Below are 20,947 nucleotides of genomic sequence, written 5' to 3'. Positions count from 1 at the left end.
AAAAAAAAACTCTTTTTCAAAACTTCTTTACAAATTACAAAGAAACATGACACATTGAGGTACTTTTCTCGCTGATTACATCCACAAGCGCCATTTCATTTCAAATTTATATTATGGATCCATTTTTTTTGGTGGATACATCTTTGGCAGGGCTCTGCCCCACCTGCCCGGGTGAACCAGCCGCGCCTGATTGAGACTCTATTGAGGATACTTGTGGCTACCGTCACTGAAAACAGTTATCTGTCTACGGCAGCTATATAACACTTCTTTTCAAGCATGCGCGCTTCGGCAGCACATATACTAATATTGGAACGATACAGGGGAGATTAGCATGGCCCCTTAAAATTGGAACGATACAGGGAAGATTAGCATGGATGGCCCCTGAGGTTATCAATCTTCTCTGTATCGTTCCAATTTTAGTATATGTGCTGCCGAAGCGAGCACGAATGAAAGGAAAGGACGACTGTTATATAGCTGCCATAGTAGGCTACGGTAACTGTTTTTGGTGACCGTAGCCACAAGTATCCTCAATAGAGTCTCAATATATGGGTATTTACTCTAAAGAGTTTTGCCCTTTAGGCCAGCACTTTCAAAACAGTCAGGATTTCACACAGCACAACTCTTTTAATGTAAATCTATTCCCGGTGTTGGAGCCTTACTTTTGGAACACTTTCACCTTTCAGAAGTGGAATATTCCCAAATACATAGGGGTGATTTTGGAATATACACTCGGCATCCTGGTTCATTCTCACAGGCTCCTGTGTCGAACTAGCGAGACGTTTCTGTAGAGCCGGCTCTGCATGTAGCTAACTGCGAATGGCACATACGTCATGACGCCACACCCACCCTCTCTCAGGCCACCAGCAGCAGACTTGCATAATATCCACAATGCACCTTGAGTTACAATAACAATTTATTTACTTTTATTCACTCTAACATTTTAAAGTATGTTAGAATCACCACACTTTAGACTAAATACACATATATTGAGACTCTATTGAGGATACTTGTGGCTACCGTCACTGAAAACAGTTGTCAGACTACACCACCTCTATAGCGGTTCCATATTTTCATCCATTTTTTCCAGTCGGAGTCAACTGGTAGGCCCAATAGTGAAAATTTAGCTAAATTTGAGGTTATCGTATTTACGCAGGCAGATGAGCACTTGCTTTCAAACCTTTCAGAAGTAGAATACTCGCCTGGAATTTATAATTCCAGAGTACTATGCAAATATACTTTGCTTTAGCCTCACAGGATACAATCACATTAGCATTACAGAATGTAATTCAAATGTGTCTTGATTAGGCCTCACAGGTTAAATTCCATCAATTCCTAAATTTATGTTTTATGGTCAGTCCTGTTTTGGCTGAATATTCAGCATTTTTTATGTTATTACACATTTTTTAAAAATGAGGTTAGGGTTAGGGTTAGGGTGCACGCAAAACAACGCAGGTGCACACACAATTCAGTGAAAGAGATTGCTGAACATTCTGATAAATGTATTTTACAATTATTATTTCTGTGTGGATATAGGTGAATTTATTATCTCCTCCACAGGTGACTTTTTTTTTTACTGTTTTGAGTGGATATTTTTTGTAAAGGTAGTATCAGGAATGTAATCCGTACATCATTTTGCAGTTTGGCTCTTTTGCAAAATGGAAATTCTGTTGACACGGCTGTGTTAGCTGTTTTGAGTACGTGGGACTTAGTTTGCAGGAATGTGCCAAAATCAATTGAAAACAGAATTTTCAATGCTGGCACTAGTCTTCCATCTTGTGGGTGTGTATGGGTACTGCAGCATTGAAATAGTGACATTTACCAGAAGATGGCAGTAAAAGCCCACTGCTGATCTCTAATTTTAATGTTGCGCCTTTTTACCTTTGCTTTTTACGCCAGATTGCCCCTCCGACCCTTTACGAGCCACGCTCTTGCTGCAGTTCCACAATTTCGCCACAGATTTACATAGAAAAACAGCGGGGTGCTGTGCAATTTCGGCAGGGCAGCGAGGTCAGCCGCCCTACCTGAAATATTTAACGTTACTGTACAGCAGCTACGGTGGAGGTGATCAGCGAGATCTCTGCGAGAGAAAAAAAAAACTTCTTTACAAATTACAAAGAAACATGACACATTGGTGTACTTTTCTCGCTGATTACATCCACAAGCGCCATTTCATTTCAAATTTATATTATGGATCCATTTTTTTTGGTGGATACATCTTTGGCAGGGCTCTGCCCCACCTGCCCGGGTGAACCAGCCGCGCCTGATTGAGACTCTATTGAGGATACTTGTGGCTACCGTCACTGAAAACAGTTATCTGTCTACGGCAGCTATATAACACTTCTTTTCAAGCATGCGCGCTTCGGCAGCACATATACTAATATTGGAACGATACAGGGGAGATTAGCATGGCCCCTTAAAATTGGAACGATACAGGGAAGATTAGCATGGATGGCCCCTGAGGTTATCAATCTTCTCTGTATCGTTCCAATTTTAGTATATGTGCTGCCGAAGCGAGCACGAATGAAAGGAAAGGACGACTGTTATATAGCTGCCATAGTAGGCTACGGTAACTGTTTTTGGTGACCGTAGCCACAAGTATCCTCAATAGAGTCTCAATATATGGGTATTTACTCTAAAGAGTTTTGCCCTTTAGGCCAGCACTTTCAAAACAGTCAGGATTTCACACAGCACAACTCTTTTAAAGTAAATCTATTCCCGGTGTTGGAGCCTTACTTTTGGAACACTTTCACCTTTCAGAAGTGGAATATTCCCAAATACATAGGGGTGATTTTGGAATATACACTCGGCATCCTGGTTCATTCTCACAGGCTCCTGTGTCGAACTAGCGAGACGTTTCTGTAGAGCCGGCTCTGCATGTAGCTAACTGCGAATGGCACATACGTCATGACGCCACACCCACCCTCTCTCAGGCCACCACCAGCAGACTTGCATAATATCCACAATGCACCTTGAGTTACATGGGCAGAAAAAACAAAAATCAAGAAAAAATCATAAAAAAAAAAAAAAAAAAAATAACAATACATTTTTAATAACAATTTATTTACTTTTATTCACTCTAACATTTTAAAGTATGTTAGAATCACCACACTTTAGACTAAATACACATATATTGAGACTCTATTGAGGATACTTGTGGCTACCGTCACTGAAAACAGTTGTCAGACTACGCCACCTCTATAGCGGTTCCATATTTTCATCCATTTTTTCCAGTCGGAGTCAACTGGTAGGCCCAATAGTGAAAATTTTGCTAAATTTGAGATTATCGTATTTACGCAGGCAGATGAGCACTTGCTTTCAAACCTTTCAGAAGTAGAATACTCGCCTGGAATTTATAATTCCAGAGTACTATGCAAATATACTTTGCTTTAGCCTCACAGGATACAGTCACATTAGCATTACAGAATGTAATTCAAATGTGTCTTGATTAGGCCTCACAGGTTAAATTCCATCAATTCCTAAATTTATGTTTTATGGTCAGTCCTGTTTTGGCTGAATATTCAGCATTTTTTATGTTATTACACATTTTTTAAAAATGAGGTTAGGGTTAGGGTTAGGGTGCACGCAAAACAACGCAGGTGCACACACAATTCAGTGAAAGAGATTGCTGAACATTCTGATAAATGTATTTTACCATTATTATTTCTGTGTGGATATAGGTGAATTTATTATCTCCTCCACAGGTGACTTTTTTTTTACTGTTTTGAGTGGATATTTTTTGTAAAGGTGGTAACAGGAATGTAATCCGTACATCATTTTGCACTTTGGCTCTTTTGCAAAATGGAAATTCTGTTGACACGGCTGTGTTAGCTGTTTTGAGTACGTGGGACTTAGTTTGCAGGAATGTGCCAAAATCAATTGAAAACAGAATTTTCAATGCTGGCACTAGTCTTCCATCTTGTGGGTGTGTATGGGTACTGCAGCATTGAAATAGTGACATTTACCAGAAGATGGCAGTAAAAGCCCACTGCTGATCTCTAATTTTAATGTTGCGCCTTTTTACCTTTGCTTTTTACGCCAGATTGCCCCTCCGACCCTTTACGAGCCACGCTCTTGCTGCAGTTCCACAATTTCGCCACAGATTTACATAGAAAAACAGCGGGGTGCTGTGCAATTTCGGCAGGGCAGCGAGGTCAGCCGCCCTACCTGAAATATTTAACGTTACTGTACAGCAGCTACGGTGGAGGTGATCAGCGAGATCTCTGCGAGAGAAAAAAAAACTCTTTTTCAAAACTTCTTTACAAATTACAAAGAAACATGACGCATTGAGGTACTTTTCTCGCTGATTACATCCACAAGCAACATTTCATTTCAAATTTATATTATGGATCCATTTTTTTTGGTGGATACATCTTTGGCAGGGCTCTGCCCCACCTGCCCGGGTGAACCAGCTGCGCCTGATTGAGATTCTATTGAGGATACTTGTGGCTACCGTCACTCCGGACGGTCTTATACAGCCCAGCGCCCACGAGCTTGCCCCCACAGGCAGGGCAGCGGAAGTGGTATGCCCACATCCTGTAGGGCAGCCACAGGCAGAAGGGGCGCTGGAAGAAGGGGTGGGCTGTGGCGGGTGGCTGCGTGTAGATGGGCCGGGCGCCTGGCAGATACCACCACATGCGGAATTCAGATGTGAGGACAACCTGCCCGCTGGCTGTCCTCCTGAACAATGCCCGGCCCACCCAATCGTGCTGCTCTTCCGGCAGCGTAAGCCTCCAGGCGCGTGGCAGCAGCTGGAACACACAGCAGGATCAGACTGTTAGTGTGCTGAACTGAATGTAAAACACACACACACACACAGACAAACAAACACGCAATAACACAATCGCCATTCATCACTGAGCGTACCTCTGCGCCGGAGAACGATGGCTGGGCGGGGGTCCTGGGGGGATCGGCGTCCCTGGATGAGCCTGAGGGCACATAGCAAAGTTATGCGTTACACATACATTACACGTGTGCTGTACACGTACGCGCTGCATGACTGGGTTTTCGTAACAAAGCCCACTTACTGGGAGAGTCGACCTCCATGGCAGCGGCCAGCAGCTCGGCGTCAGAAGGAGCAGTAGGGTCCGTGGATGCAGCGCCTGCTCGTACAGGGAACAACAAAGCACTGATTACGCGTCGACGCATTTATAAAAGCTGATATTCGTCGCACAGACTTTTGCATAGATAATGTGGTTACCTGGACGTGGGAGAATATGTGCCGGCTGGGCTTCGGGCGTCCTCTGCTCTTCGTCCCGGGCCAGCACATACCTCTTCAGGTCCTGCATCCTAGACCCTGCTCCCACCTTCTGCCACCTCACCCACTGCACATAGCTGCAAAGAGAACAGAGCAAACACAAAATTAATCTCTCAGTCACACACGCGCACACACAAACGCGCACACACAATACTTACGATCGACTCTCGGCATCCCTGGCCTCGTACAGGGACTTTAAAGTGCGGTGGCCGTGCACTCCGATCCCCACCAGGCTGTCATCCAGGCCCCTCACGCTCTGGGAACCCTCACCTATCCTACGCCTGGCGATGGCTTCCACCATCGCTGGATAGAACCTGGCGTAGGAGACGAGGGCGTCCTTGTTGAGCATGAGGGGCGTCTGCATGGTATCCCCGCCCTCTCTCTCCCTCTCGTGGGACGCGATGATGGAGCACGCGTATCCCACGTCGTTCTCCAGCAGCCAGCGCAGGCTGTGACCCCGATACTGGCCGAACTGCAGCTCCGTCTCGGCCAGCACCGCCTGGATGTCGTTTGGGTCACCCCCCCGTTCTGCCACTCTAGCCCTCGCCTCCGCGCTGACCCTATCGGCCCTCTTTATCTGCCAGGCGGCGCCCCCCCCCCCCCCCGGCGGTGTTGAAGGGCCACCGCCTGCGCTGCGTCGGAGGGCCGGAGGATCAAGTCGAAAGACGAGGGCTCGAAGCGGAATTTCGGGGCGCCCTCCATTTTCTACAAGGAGAAGACGACAAAAGAAACACACAAAAGACAAAAAAAATTAAAGCACACCGTAAGCAAAGCATTTTTAAGACACACACACACACAATGAAAGAGAGTGATTACACTGATCACACACTGCTAATACACATGAACCTTTTACACTCCCCGTGGAGCTGCTTACAATAGAACAATGGTGCACAGGTTTTACAATGGCCTAGGCACGTGGCCGTTCAACAAAGCAGGGGTCTCATTTACACATCTAAAACATATTTAGGCCTTTTGTTTCGACTCCACACTGCTGTAAAAACATCTCGGGGGTCTGAAAAGGTTAACCAAACAGTCTGATCTCGGTTTAAATGCATTTTGAGAGGCCGCCAGATCATTTTAGAGCATTGACGGAAAATAGCGTTTAAACGCATCGGAATGAATGAGCTAATGGCGGGTAACCGTGCTAATGCTTCTAAAGCGTACTTAAACTTCGAATTTAGGTAGTAATACAATCATCTCCCATGTGCCAACATATGAACCAAGCACTTCGATCGTGTTTTAAAAGCGTTTTACCGCCGCGATCGATCTCCTAAACTGTCGATCACCGGTAGTCAGGCTAGCGCGGTAGCACGCTACGTCTGCTATAGGTCCGCTTTATTAAGGCGAAAAAATGGCTTTTCGTGTAAAGTAATCTCGCAGGCAGGTAGCGTCACATAAACCAAGTACTCCGATCGTGTTTTAAATGCGTTTTTCCGCCGCGATCGATCTTCTAAACCTCCGATTACCGGTGGTCAGGCTAGCGCGGTAGCTATATTAAGGCAGAAAAGAGCTTTTTCGTAGAAAGTAAAGCTATTTTTTCGCCGTGGCACATAGCGTCAAACATGAAAAAGTTGATAAAGTGGATAAAGTTTACGCAGTTCGACTTACCGCTGGTGTTTTCGGAGTAGGTCAAGTTCAGAATGAAGAACAGCGGCGGGAAAACCGGGCCTTGTCAAATCAGAGCGCGGACGTGAAATGAAACAGGCCAATCAAAAAATGCAGCTGTTGTCCATTGGCCTGTTTCATTTAGAACGAAAGCCAATGAGAGCCCAGCTAGACCGGAAAGGCGTGGCTAAGGTATATGAAACAAAGAATAGAGAAAAAGGGCCAACCGGAGGAAGGGTAGTGTTTTTCGCGGCGGCGGCCCCCGCACCCGTGCTCTGCCCCCCTCGTTTTGCCCGCCCCGCCCCTCCGGCGTCCGCCCCCGTAGCCCCGGGGTCGGCGGCGGACCCCGCGGCGGCGACCCCCCGACGCCCCGCTTATTTTCCCCGATGTCCCGCGGCGGAAATCGGAACGGACCGGACGGAGGGCTCGTCAAATCTAAGGGGGGCGCCCTCGTTGTCACCCGCCGGAGTGACGTCGCCCTCCTCGGCGACGTCACCCGCCGGAGGTTTTTTTTTTCCTTTTCATTTGAATAAAGGCGCGCGGCCGTCCGGCTTTCCCCCCCACTTTAAAACAAAGGCGTGTAAAAGCACTGTATTCACGGTTTTGCTATTTTGCACGGTTTTGTTTGATTTGAATTTTAAGAACGAGAATTGGTAGTAATGTGCCCTTTCGAATTATGTACGCTTTTCTCCCCGATTTGAATTTTAACAACGAGAATTGGTAGTAATGTGCCCTTTCGAATTATGTACGCTTTTCTCCCCGATTTTAATTTTAACAACGAGAATTGGTAGTAATGTGCCCTTTCGAATTATGTACGCTTTTAGTAAAACGCCTTTCGAATTATTTCTTTCAATGAAGGAAGGAAGGAAGGAAGGAAGAGACAAGGTTTAAAGCAATCAACCAACCAAACGTTTATTATACTATACTACAACAGCATGTACACTGATAAAAATATGTAAAAAAATATGTAAAAATGTAAAATTAAAAATTTAAATTTAAAAACACACAAAGGAACTATTTACACATACACTGCCTTTTTTCAGTTCTCCTCACTCCTCTTTTCGGCCAGCCACAGCTCCACAGATTTGCAGCTGTAGAGAGCACAGAAGTGCTCCCCGCGAAATTGACTGTGTCCATAGTCCTTTTGCTGCGGCTGGCCACAGAGCTGGCAGATCCTAAGTCTGTGGGCCTTCCGTTTTTTCTTCTGGGGTGACGCGGGGCTCTCGTCTCTCTCTCGCTTCTCCTCTCTCTCCCACCTCTTCTTCATATTCCAGGCTGACGTCCTGGGGATCTTGCTGGCGTCCTCCGGGCCAAGCTGATCCTTTATCATTTGGCGAGCCGTCCGCCCTCCGGGGCCCGCTTCTATGGCACAGTAAAACTGGCCCTTGAAATATGCGTGCCTGCCGTCCAGGGTCCGCGGCTTCCCGCAGATGAGGCAGGGGTCCCTGGGCTTGCTCTGCTGCTTCCCCCTTGCGCTGCGCAGCTGCTCCAGGTCCCTCTGTTTTTGTAGCCTGCGTCTGTATATTGTGCTTCTGGTGGGCACCCGTTGGGCACCAGAAACACCCGCCGCCGGCTCCGCTGCAGCTGCCGCTGGTGCTGGCTCCTCTGCTGCTGCTGCCGCCGCCGCCGGCTCTGCTGCAGCTGCCGCTGGTGCTGGCTCCTCTGCTGCTGCTGCCGCCGCTGCCGGCTCTGCTGCAGCTGCCGCTGGTGCTGGCTGCTCTGCTGGCTCTGCTGCTCCTCTCAGGATAGGGAGAGCGACGGCGTACAACCCTCTTCCTCTGGACAGAGCGGCGTGGAGGGGAGTAGCTGGATGACGAGGAGAAGGAGGAGCAGGAGGAGGAGGAGGGTGTGGGCCCTGGACAGTACTCTGACCCGGAGCTGTTTAGAGTCTGCAAAAATGCAATACAGAACTGTTAGTCAAGGTGACTGGAACATGTAGATAAAAATAAACAGCAATTGAACAAAGTATATTTTGTTACACACCTGAAATAGGCTCCAAATGCTTCCTCTTCATTGTAGCTTTCCTTCCTGCCATTCTGTCTCAAAGGTCAGTCAGGTCTGTTCTGACTGACCTTGTGTGGTGAACCCCCTTTTCTCCCAACAGGACAGACACATGAAAGGCTTTGTCTGAAGGCGGGGGGTAGCCTAGCATTGTTTCAGGCCAATGGCCCTCTCTGGAATGTTAGAACGGCACGTCTCCTCAGGTAGCCTGGGAGCGTTAGGTAGAGAGAGAATGAATGGGGCGGGGGGAAGCCGGGCATTGTTTCAGGCCGATGGCCCTCTTTTGAATGCTAAAACGGCACATCTCGTCAGCTAGTCTGGGAGCATTAGGTAGAGAGAGAATGAATGGGGCAGGGGGTAGCCGGGCATTGTTTCAATTAACCAATAACAGTGTTGGGTGTCTTCCTGGTTGGCTTCCTGGAGGAGAGCAAAGTGGTGCTCGAGGAAACGAATCTCCTCCTGCACCTGCTCGTCCTCCCCGAAGCCCTCGTCGCCGTCGTCCTCCCAGTCCTCCTCTGCCTCCTCATTCCCACCCGGAGCGTCGGGATCACCCAAATCTCGCTGCAGCACAGCGCCCGTCTGGGAGTACAGGTACTCCACCCCGATGAGTTCCCCTACGCAGACAAACACACACACGGGTGTTAAATCACAGACGCCGCCAAGCAGCAGCAGCAGCAAGGTGCTGTCGCTCAGGTAACTTACCTGTGTACTCCCTGGGCTGGGTGTAGCTTTCAACCGGCGTGAGCCCGACGAACTCCTGGCACAGCTGGTTGAAACTGTGCTGCAGCTGGGCACTGTAGCAGCGCAGCGCCGAGCGTTGTCCTCCCTCGACTGCCGCCCTGCCGCGGTTCTCGTTCCACCGCACCAGGCCCTCCAGCAGGTACACCTGGAAGTGAACATCACTCGCAGACGTACCTAAAACAAAGGGCAGAGCCGCACAGTTAGTTTGAGAAGGACTAAACATACATACATACGGAAAGCGTTTCTGCACGCGCGCATGTGGGAAAAAAGACTTACCTGGAATGAAGCGGCACAGGTGCAGGTGGAACGACTCCAGGGAAGTGGAGCCTCTGGCGCATCTGTAGACGGGGAGCCTCACCCCGCCCCTGGTGACCTCCCCCGTCCTGGCGTAGAGCTCCACTCCCGCAGGGTCCTGGATGCAGTCGAGGTGCCTGCGCTGCGTGCTCCAGATGTCCTCCATGCGGGCGCGGTCGATCAAAGGGACGCCCACGCTATCCTTCACCTCCCAGAAGGCGTCCAGCACCTCCTTGAGGAGCCGCTCCGTCTCGGCAGCACCGCGGGTGCGGCGCCGACAGTGACGGGCGAGCTCCTTGCCGGAAAGCTTCACATGGGCGTCCCTCCCCTCCTCGGACTGCTTGGCCTCCCTCAGGCGGGCGACGTCCTCCGCATCCCATTCAAAGATGGCAAAGGACAGCCTCGCCATGAAGGGGCCGTAGAGCTGGTGGCTGTCGGTGGTGACACCTCTCGCGAAGCGACGCAGGAGGTGCCACACGTCGAGCTGACCAACAGCTCGTGCAACTCGTGGAACATCTGCAATGTCCTGGGCTGTCCCACGGCGACACAGCAGTCCCGGTCCACGTACAAGACCTTGGGAGGGGCCTTCCCGGCTTCACGGTACCGCCGCATCAGTCCGGCCGCCATGTCGGCGAGTCCGTCCCCCTCGGCGGCCGTGAGGACGGACACGAGCACCTGCCTGTGCTCGTTGCCGACGTTGGTGACCCAGGCGGCCGTCCCGGCGGCACCGCCCGCAAGCTTCTTGGTGACCTGCGCAAAACAGCGACACATAACGTTTAGACGCACGTCGCACGTCGCGCACACGTGGGTAGGGCAGGCGACAAAGGCGACAAAGCTTACCTTCTTGGACGAATCCATCTTCAAAATGTCACCAAAGATGGACGTGACCCTGGCCTTCATCTCGTCTAGTCTCGTCAGGGCGTCCTGGACGTAGACAGAGATCAGCCAGGCTACGCTGGGCATTGGTGGAAGCGACACCGCCTGCGGTGCCGCGCCCGGTGCCCGAACCTTGCGGAGCACGGAGAGGTACAGCATGGACTGCGCCATCCACTCCCTGGTGTGCTGCTCCACCAGAGAGGCACGGAGACGAGACGCACTGTTGCCCAGAGTGCGCTCCTTCAGCAGCCCAATGACCGCTCTGTCGCAGGACAACCTGGGAGGGAAATCAGACGTTACTAGGGAAAATAAACAAACAGACACATTGCTGCATTGTGCCGGGTTGCTGTGTTGAAATGCATTAAAGCCACTTACTTGTACGTGAGAACAGCTGGGAACTGCTCGCGATGGGCGATGTCCAGCTGTTCCAAGATGTCCCGCGACCAGCCCGCCACCTTCTTGTGACAGGAGCCGCACTCGAGGTACTCGGTGCCCATGAAGTACCAGCCGCTCCTGTCCAAGACCCTCCGGACGGTCTTATACAGCCCAGCGCCCACGAGCTTGCCCCCACAGGCAGGGCAGCGGAAGTGGTATGCCCACATCCTGTAGGGCAGCCACAGGCAGAAGGGGCGCTGGAAGAAGGGGTGGGCTGTGGCGGGTGGCTGCGTGTAGATGGGCCGGGCGCCTGGCGGATACCACCACATGCGGAATTCAGATGTGAGGACAACCTGCCCGCTGGCTGTCCTCCTGAACAATGCCCGGCCCACCCAATCGTGCTGCTCTTCCGGCAGCGTAAGCCTCCAGGCGCGTGGCAGCAGCTGGAACACACAGCAGGATCAGACTGTTAGTGTGCTGAACTGAATGTAAAACACACACACACACACAGACAAACAAACACGCAATAACACAATCGCCATTCATCACTGAGCGTACCTCTGCGCCGGAGAACGATGGCTGGGCGGGGGTCCTGGGGGGATCGGCGTCCCTGGATGAGCCTGAGGGCACATAGCAAAGTTATGCGTTACACATACATTACACGTGTGCTGTACACGTACGCGCTGCATGACTGGGTTTTTGTAACAAAGCCCACTTACTGGGAGAGTCGACCTCCATGGCAGCGGCCAGCAGCTCGGCGTCAGAAGGAGCAGTAGGGTCCGTGGATGCAGCGCCTGCTCGTACAGGGAACAACAAAGCACCGATTACGCGTCGACGCATTTATAAAAGCTGATATTCGTCGCACAGACTTTTGCATAGATAATGTGGTTACCTGGACGTGGGAGAATATGTGCCGGCTGGGCTTCGGGCGTCCTCTGCTCTTCGTCCCGGGCCAGCACATACCTCTTCAGGTCCTGCATCCTAGACCCTGCTCCCACCTTCTGCCACCTCACCCACTGCACATAGCTGCAAAGAGAACAGAGCAAACACAAAATTAATCTCTCAGTCACACACGCGCACACACAAACGCGCACACACAATACTTACGATCGACTCTCGGCATCCCTGGCCTCGTACAGGGACTTTAAAGTGCGGTGGCCGTGCACTCCGATCCCCACCAGGCTGTCATCCAGGCCCCTCACGCTCTGGGAATCCTCACCTATCCTACGCCTGGCGATGGCTTCCACCATCGCTGGATAGAACCTGGCGTAGGAGACGAGGGCGTCCTTGTTGAGCATGAGGGGCGTCTGCATGGTATCCCCGCCCTCTCTCTCCCTCTCATGGGACGCGATGATGGAGCACGCGTATCCCACATCGTTCTCCAGCAGCCAGCGCAGGCTGTGACCCCGATACTGGCCGAACTGCAGCTCCGTCTCGGCCAGCACCGCCTGGATGTCGTTTGGGTCACCCCCCCGTTCTGCCACTCTAGCCCTCGCCTCCGCGCTGACCCTATCGGCCCTCTTTATCTGCCAGGCGGCGCCCCCCCCCCCCCCGGCGGTGTTGAAGGGCCACCGCCTGCGCTGCGTCGGAGGGCCGGAGGATCAAGTCGAAAGACGAGGGCTCGAAGCGGAATTTCGGGGCGCCCTCCATTTTCTACAAGGAGAAGACGACAAAAGAAACACACAAAAGACAAAAGAAATTAAAGCACACCGTAAGCAAAGCATTTTTAAGACACACACACACACACACAATGAAAGAGAGTGATTACACTGATCACACACTGCTAATACACATGAACCTTTTACACTCCCCGTGGAGCTGCTTACAATAGAACAATGGTGCACAGGTTTTACAATGGCCTAGGCACGTGGCCGTTCAACAAAGCAGGGGTCTCATTTACACATCTAAAACATATTTAGGCCTTTTGTTTCGACTCCACACTGCTGTAAAAACATCTCGGGGGTCTGAAAAGGTTAACCAAACAGTCTGATCTCGGTTTAAATGCATTTTGAGAGGCCGCCAGATCATTTTAGAGCATTGACGGAAAATAGCGTTTAAACGCATCGGAATGAATGAGCTAATGGCGGGTAACCGTGCTAACGCTTCTAAAGCGTACTTAAACTTCGAATTTAGGTAGTAATACAATCATCTCCCATGTGCCAACATATGAACCAAGCACTTCGATCGTGTTTTAAAAGCGTTTTACCGCCGCGATCGATCTCCTAAACTGTCGATCACCGGTAGTCAGGCTAGCACGGTAGCACGCTACGTCTGCTATAGGTCCGCTTTATTAAGGCGAAAAAATGGCTTTTCGTGTAAAGTAATCTCGCAGGCAGGTAGCGTCACATAAACCAAGTACTCCGATCGTGTTTTAAATGCGTTTTTCCGCCGCGATCGATTTTCTAAACCGCCGATTACCGGTGGTCAGGCTAGCGCGGTAGCTATATTAAGGCAGAAAAGAGCTTTTTCGTAGAAAGTAAAGCTATTTTTTCGCCGTGGCACATAGCGTCAAACATGAAAAAGTTGATAAAGTGGATAAAGTTTACGCAGTTCGACTTACCGCTGGTGTTTTCGGAGTAGGTCAAGTTCAGAATGAAGAACAGCGGCGGGAAAACCGGGCCTTGTCAAATCAGAGCGCGGACGTGAAATGAAACAGGCCAATCAAAAAATGCAGCTGTTGTCCATTGGCCTGTTTCATTTAGAACGAAAGCCAATGAGAGCCCAGCTAGACCGGAAAGGCGTGGCTAAGGTATATGAAACAAAGAATAGAGAAAAAGGGCCAACCGGAGGCGCAAGGATGACACGCAAATTCGTGAAGCGTTCCATATTTTCATCCATTTTTTCCAGTCGGAGTCAACTGGTAGGCCCAATAGTGAAAATTTTGCTAAATTTGAGATTATCGTATTTACGCAGGCAGATGAGCACTTGCTTTCAAACCTTTCAGAAGTAGAATACTCGCCTGGAATTTATAATTCCAGAGTACTATGCAAATATACTTTGCTTTAGCCTCACAGGATACAATCACATTAGCATTACAGAATGTAATTCAAATGTGTCTTGATTAGGCCTCACAGTTTAAATTCCATCAACTCCTAAATTTATGTTTTATGGTCAGTCCTGTTTTGGCTGAATATTCACCATTTTTTATGTTATTACACATTTTTTAAAAATGAGGTTAGGGTTAGGGTTAGGGTGCACGCAAAACAACGCAGGTGCACACACAATTCAGTGAAAGAGATTGCTGAACATTCTGATAAATGTATTTTACCATTATTATTTCTGTGTGGATATAGGTGAATTTATTATCTCCTCCACAGGTGACTTTTTTTTTACTGTTTTGAGTGGATATTTTTTGTAAAGGTAGTATCAGGAATGTAATCCGTACATCATTTTGCAGTTTGGCTCTTTTGCAAAATGGAAATTCTGTTGACACGGCTGTGTTAGCTGTTTTGAGTACGTGGGACTTAGTTTGCAGGAATGTGCCAAAATCAATTGAAAACAGAATTTTCAATGCTGGCACTAGTCTTCCATCTTGTGGGTGTGTAGGGGTACTGCAGCATTGAAATAGTGACATTTACCAGAAGATGGCAGTAAAAGCCCAGTGCTGATCTCTAATTTTAATGTTGCGCCTTTTTACCTTTGCTTTTTACGCCAGATTTCCCCTCCGACCCTTTACGAGCCACGCTCTTGCTGCAGTTCCACAATTTCGCCACAGATTTACATAGAAAAACAGCTGGGTGCTGTGCAATTTCGGCAGGGCAGCGAGGTCAGCCGCCCTACCTGAAATATTTAACGTTACTGTACAGCAGCTACGGTGGAGGTGATCAGCGAGATCTCTGCGAGAGAAAAAAAAACTCTTTTTCAAAACTTCTTTACAAATTACAAAGAAACATGACACATTGAGGTACTTTTCTCGCTGATTACATCCACAAGCGCCATTTCATTTCAAATTTATATTATGGATCCATTTTTTTTGGTGGATACATCTTTGGCAGGGCTCTGCCCCACCTGCCCGGGTGAACCAGCCGCGCCTGATTGAGATTCTATTGAGGATACTTGTGGCTACCGTCACTGAAAACAGTTATCTGTCTACGGCAGCTATATAACACTTCTTTTCAAGCATGCGCGCTTCGGCAGCACATATACTAATATTGGAACGATACAGGGGAGATTAGCATGGCCCCTTAAAATTGGAACGATACAGGGAAGATTAGCATGGATGGCCCCTGAGGTTATCAATCTTCTCTGTATCGTTCCAATTTTAGTATATGTGCTGCCGAAGCGAGCACGAATGAAAGGAAAGGACGACTGTTATATAGCTGCCATAGTAGGCTACGGTAACTGTTTTTGGTGACCGTAGCCACAAGTATCCTCAATAGAGTCTCAATATATGGGTATTTACTCTAAAGAGTTTTGCCCTTTAGGCTAGCACTTTCAAAACAGTCAGGATTTCACACAGCACAACTCTTTTAAAGTAAATCTATTCTCAGTGTTGGAGCCTTACTTTTGGAACACTTTCACCTTTCAGAAGTGGAATATTCCCAAATACATAGGGGTGATTTTGGAATATACACTCGGCATCCTGGTTCATTCTCACAGGCTCCTGTGTCGAACTAGCGAGACGTTTCTGTAGAGCCAGCTCTGCATGTAGCTAACTGCGAATGGCACATACGTCATGACGCCACACCCACCCTCTCTCAGGCCACCAGCAGCAGACTTGCATAATATCCACAATGCACCTTGAGTTACATGGGCAGAAAAAACAAAAATCAAGAAATTCATAAAAAAAAATGTAAAAAAATAACAATACATTTTTAATAACAATTTATTTACTTTTATTCACTCTAACATTTTAAAGTATGTTAGAATCACCACACTTTAGACTAAATACACATATATTGAGACTCTATTGAGGATACTTGTGGCTACCGTCACTGAAAACAGTTGTCAGACTACGCCACCTCTATAGCGGTTCCATATTTTCATCCATTTTTTCCAGTCGGAGTCAACTGGTAGGCCCAATATTGAAAATTTAGCTAAATTTGAGATTATCGTATTTACGCAGGCAGATGAGCACTTGCTTTCAAACCTTTCAGAAGTAGAATACTCGCCTGGAATTTATAATTCCAGAGTGTACTATGCAAATATACTTTGCTTTAGCCTCACAGGATACAATCACAGTAGCATTACAGAATGTAATTCAAATGTGTCCTGATTAGGCCTCACAGGTTAAATTCCATCAATTCCTAAATTTATGTTTTATGGTCAGTCCTGTTTTGGCTGAATATTCAGCATTTTTTATGTTATTACACATTTTTTAAAAATGAGGCTAGGGTTAGGGTGCACGCAAAACAACGCAGGTGCACACACAATTCAGTGAAAGAGATTGCTGAACATTCTGATAAATGTATTTTACCATTATTATTTCTGTGTGGATATAGGTGAATTTATTATCTCCTCCACAGGTGACTTTTTTTTTTACTGTTTTGAGTGGATATTTTTTGTAAAGGTAGTATCAGGAATGTAATCCGTACATCATTTTGCACTTTGGCTCTTTTGCAAAATGGAAATTCTGTTGACACGGCTGTGTTAGCTGTTTTGAGTACGTGGGACTTAGTTTGCAGGAATGTGCCAAAATCAATTGAAAACAGAATTTTCAATGCTGGCACTAGTCTTCCATCTTGTGGGTGTGTAGGGGTACTGCAGCATTGAAATAGTGACATTTACCAGAAGATGGCAGTAAAAGCCCACTGCTGATCTCTAATTTTAATGTTGCGCCTTTTTACCTTTGCTTTTTACGCCAGATTGCCCCTCCGACCCTTTACGAGCCACGCTCTTGCTGCAGTTCCACAATTTCGCCACAGATTTACATAGAAAAACAGCGGGGTGCTGTGCAATTTCGGCAGGGCAGCGAGGTCAGCCGCCCTACCTGAAATATTTAACGTTACTGTACAGCAGCTACGGTGGAGGTGATCAGCGAGATCTCTGCGAGAGAAAAAAAAAAATCTTTTTCAAAACTTCTTTACAAATTACAAAGAAACATGACACATTGGTGTACTTTTCTCGCTGATTACATCCACAAGCGCCATTTCATTTCAAATTTATATTATGGATCCATTTTTTTTGGTGGATACATCTTTGGCAGGGCTCTGCCCCACCTGCCCGGGTGAACCAGCCGCGCCTGATTGAGACTCTATTGAGGATACTTGTGGCTACCGTCACTGAAAACAGTTATCTGTCTACGGCAGCTATATAATACTTCTTTTCAAGCATGCGCGCTTCGGCAGCACATATACTAATATTGGAACGATACAGGGGAGATTAGCATGGCCCCTTAAAATTGGAACGATACAGGGAAGATTAGCATGGATGGCCCCTGAGGTTATCAATCTTCTCTGTATCGTTCCAATTTTAGTATATGTGCTGCCGAAGCGAGCACGAATGAAAGGAAAGGACGACTGTTATATAGCTGCCATAGTAGGCTACGGTAACTGTTTTTGGTGACCGTAGCCACAAGTATCCTCAATAGAGTCTCAATATATGGGTATTTACTCTAAAGAGTTTTGCCCTTTAGGCCAGCACTTTCAAAACAGTCAGGATTTCACACAGCACAACTCTTTTAAAGTAAATCTATTCTCAGTGTTGGAGCCTTACTTTTGGAACACTTTCACCTTTCAGAAGTGGAATATTCCCAAATACATAGGGGTGATTTTGGAATATACACTCGGCATCCTGGTTCATTCTCACAGGCTCCTGTGTCGAACTAGCGAGACGTTTCTGTAGAGCCAGCTCTGCATGTAGCTAACTGCGGATGGCACATACGTCATGACGCCACACCCACCCTCTCTCAGGCCACCAGCAGCAGACTTGCATAATATCCACAATGCACCTTGAGTTACATGGGCAGAAAAAAAACAAAAATAAAAAACATTCATCAAAAAAAAAAAGAATGAAAACAATCAGTTTTTGATGACAGATTATTTTTCTCTTAAGGTATGTTAGAATCACCACTCTTTAGGGTAAATACACTTATATGGAGACCAGTAGCGGCTCCTGGGTTGAAAAATAGGTAGGGCAGATTATTTGATGATCGCATTGAAACAGATTAAAATTTTTATATTTTGCACCGTCCCAGATAGTTAGAGCCCAGGAAGACCACTGTGAGCGGACCGTGGAGGTTTTGTTCATGTTTAGGTTACGGGCAGATTTACATAGAAAAACAGCGGGGCACTGTGCAATTTCGGCAGGGCAGCGAGGTCAGCCGCCCTACCTGAAATATTTAACGTTACTGTACACTGTACTATAATACTTCTTTTCAAGCATGTGCGCTACGGCAGCACATATACTAAAATTGGAACGATACAGAGAAGATTAGCATGGCCCCCAGGATGAGGCAGATTCGTCAAGCGTTCCGTGTTTTCATTCATTTTTTTTCCCGTCTGAGTCAACTGGTAGGCCCAATATTGAGAATTTAGCTAAATTTGAGATTATCGTATTTTTGCAGGCAAATGAGCACTTAATTTCAGACCTTTCAGAAGTAGAGTTCTGAAAAAGAGCACCTGATGGAGCTGTTGTAGATACAGTGTCAGCTGATGAATTAGGCAGAACATTCTGAGCCATTTCTCCCTTTTGTGATGTAAACCTACGTGCGATGTATAAATTTAAGCGATTCTACTGTTTCCTGGATATGCTTTTGATAAAATCATATCTAAAATTATTCTAATACATTTATTAAACTCTAAAATCTGAATTCCCTCACCTCCAGCTCTTGCTTGAAAACCACCTGAGAAATGGTTGATGCGTGATGGTGAAAGGGAGGTGTGGGATGGGGGAGGTCGCTGGACAGATCACTGAGGGTTTCACATAGCACAGCCCTTTTAAAGAAAGTCTATTCCCGATTCAGTCTCACAGGGTCCTGTGTCCAAGCAGCGAGGCATACCGTGTTTTCTCCCTCTTCCTCTATTGAGGCACCCTGCTGATCCTCTCTTTAGAATTCCAATGTGAAATCCGACACTGCGAGACCTTTCTCTGGAGCCATGTAGCCAGTGGCTAACTACGACACATACGTCATGATGTCACACCCTCCCTCTCTCAGGCCACCAGTAGCAGCTGTGGCGGCAGGCTGCAGTCTGCATATTACCCACAATGCACCTGGAGTTACATGGGCAGAAAAAACAAAAATCAAGTAATTCATAAAAAAAAAATAAAAAAATAACAATACATTTTTAATAACAATTTATTTACTTTTGTAGCAGCTGTGGCGGCAGGCTGCAGTCTGCATATTACCCACAATGCACCTGGAGTTACATGGGCAGAAAAAACAAAAATCAAGAAATTCATTAAAAAAATTTTAAAAAAATAACAATACATTTTTAATAACAATTTATTTACTTTTATTCACTCTAACATTTTAAAGTATGTTAGAATCACCACACTTTAGACTAAATACACATATATTGAGACTCTATTGAGGATACTTGTGGCTACCGTCACTGAAAATAGTTGTCAGCCTACGCCACCTATATAGCGGTTGTCCCCCCCTTTCTTTCGTGCTCGCTTCGGCAGCACATATACTAAAATTGGAACGATACAGAGAAGATTAGCATGGCCCCTGCGCAAGGATGACACGCAAATTCGTGAAGCGTTCCATATTTTCATCCATTTTTTCCAGTCGGAGTCAACTGGTAGGCCCAATAGTGAAAATTTTGCTAAATTTGAGATTATCGTATTTACGCAGGCAGATGACCACTTGCTTTCAAACCTTTCAGAAGTAGAATACTCGCCTGGAATTTATAATTCCAGAGTACTATGCAAATATACTTTGCTTTAGCCTCACAGGATACAATCACATTAGCATTACAGAATGTAATTCAAATGTGTCTTGATTAGGCCTCACAGGTTAAATTCCATCAATTCCTAAATTTATGTTTTATGGTCAGTCCTGTTTTGGCTGAATATTCACCATTTTTTATGTTATTACACATTTTTTAAAAATGAGGTTAGGGTTAGGGTTAGGGTTAGGATGCACGCAATACAACGCAGGTGCACACACAATTCAGTGAAAGAGATTGCTGAACATTCTGATAAATGTATTTTACCATTATTATTTCTGTGTGGATATAGGTGAATTTATTATCTCCTCCACAGGTGACTTTTTTTTTACTGTTTTGAGTGGATATTTTTTGTAAAGGTAGTATCAGGAATGTAATCCGTTCATCATTTTGCACTTTGGCTCTTTTGCAAAATGGAAATTCTGTTGACACGGCTGTGTTAGCTGTTTTGAGTACGTGGGACTTAGTTTGCAGGAATGTGCCAAAATCAATTGAAAACAGAATTTTCAATGCTGGCACTAGTCTTCCATCTTGTGGGTGTGTATGGGTACTGCAGCATTGAAATAGTGACATTTACCAGAAGATGGCAGTAAAAGCCCACTGCTGATCTCTAATTTTAATGTTGCGCCTTTTTACCTTTGCTTTTTACGCCAGATTGCTCCTCCGACCCTTTACGAGCCACGCTCTTGCTGCAGTTCCACAATTTCGCCACAGATTTACATAGAAAAACAGCGGGGTGCTGTGCAATTTCGGCAGGGCAGCGAGGTCAGCCGCCCTACCTGAAATATTTAACGTTACTGTACAGCAGCTATGGTGGAGGTGATCAGCGAGATCTCTGCGAGAGAAAAAAAAAACTCTTTTTCAAAACTTCTTTACAAATTACAAAGAAACATGACACATTGGTGTACTTTTCTCGCTGATTACATCCACAAGCGCCATTTCATTTCAAATTTATATTATGGATCCATTT

General features: G+C 46.9%; 1 protein-coding gene, 1 non-coding gene and 1 pseudogene across 2 annotated transcripts; 2 read left to right on the top strand and 1 right to left on the bottom strand.

The window, feature by feature from the left end:
- Positions 1-4,427: 4,427 nt before the first annotated feature.
- On the bottom strand, positions 4,428-5,269 carry LOC118785840. The gene is made up of 5 exons (XM_036540781.1): positions 5,198-5,269; positions 5,025-5,099; positions 4,864-4,925; positions 4,663-4,748; positions 4,428-4,615 (listed from the first exon to the last, which is right to left on the bottom strand). The coding sequence occupies exons 1-5, from the start codon at positions 5,264-5,266 to the stop codon at positions 4,428-4,430; spliced, it is 480 nt and encodes a 159-aa protein (XP_036396674.1). The 5' UTR covers positions 5,267-5,269.
- A 13,200-nt stretch (positions 5,270-18,469) lies between these two features.
- Positions 18,470-18,567, top strand: LOC118786333 (annotated as a pseudogene).
- A 1,128-nt stretch (positions 18,568-19,695) lies between these two features.
- Positions 19,696-19,802, top strand: LOC118786326. The gene has a single exon (XR_005005326.1). It is a non-coding gene; the product is annotated as a U6 spliceosomal RNA (small nuclear RNA).
- The last annotated feature ends 1,145 nt before the right edge of the window (positions 19,803-20,947 follow it).

Source organism: Megalops cyprinoides, chromosome 11, assembly GCF_013368585.1.
Source record: "Megalops cyprinoides isolate fMegCyp1 chromosome 11, fMegCyp1.pri, whole genome shotgun sequence".
Taxonomy (NCBI): Eukaryota; Metazoa; Chordata; class Actinopteri; order Elopiformes; family Megalopidae; genus Megalops; species Megalops cyprinoides.
Note: the sequence above shows the minus strand (reverse complement) of the source record. Positions and strands in the feature narration are given on the sequence as shown.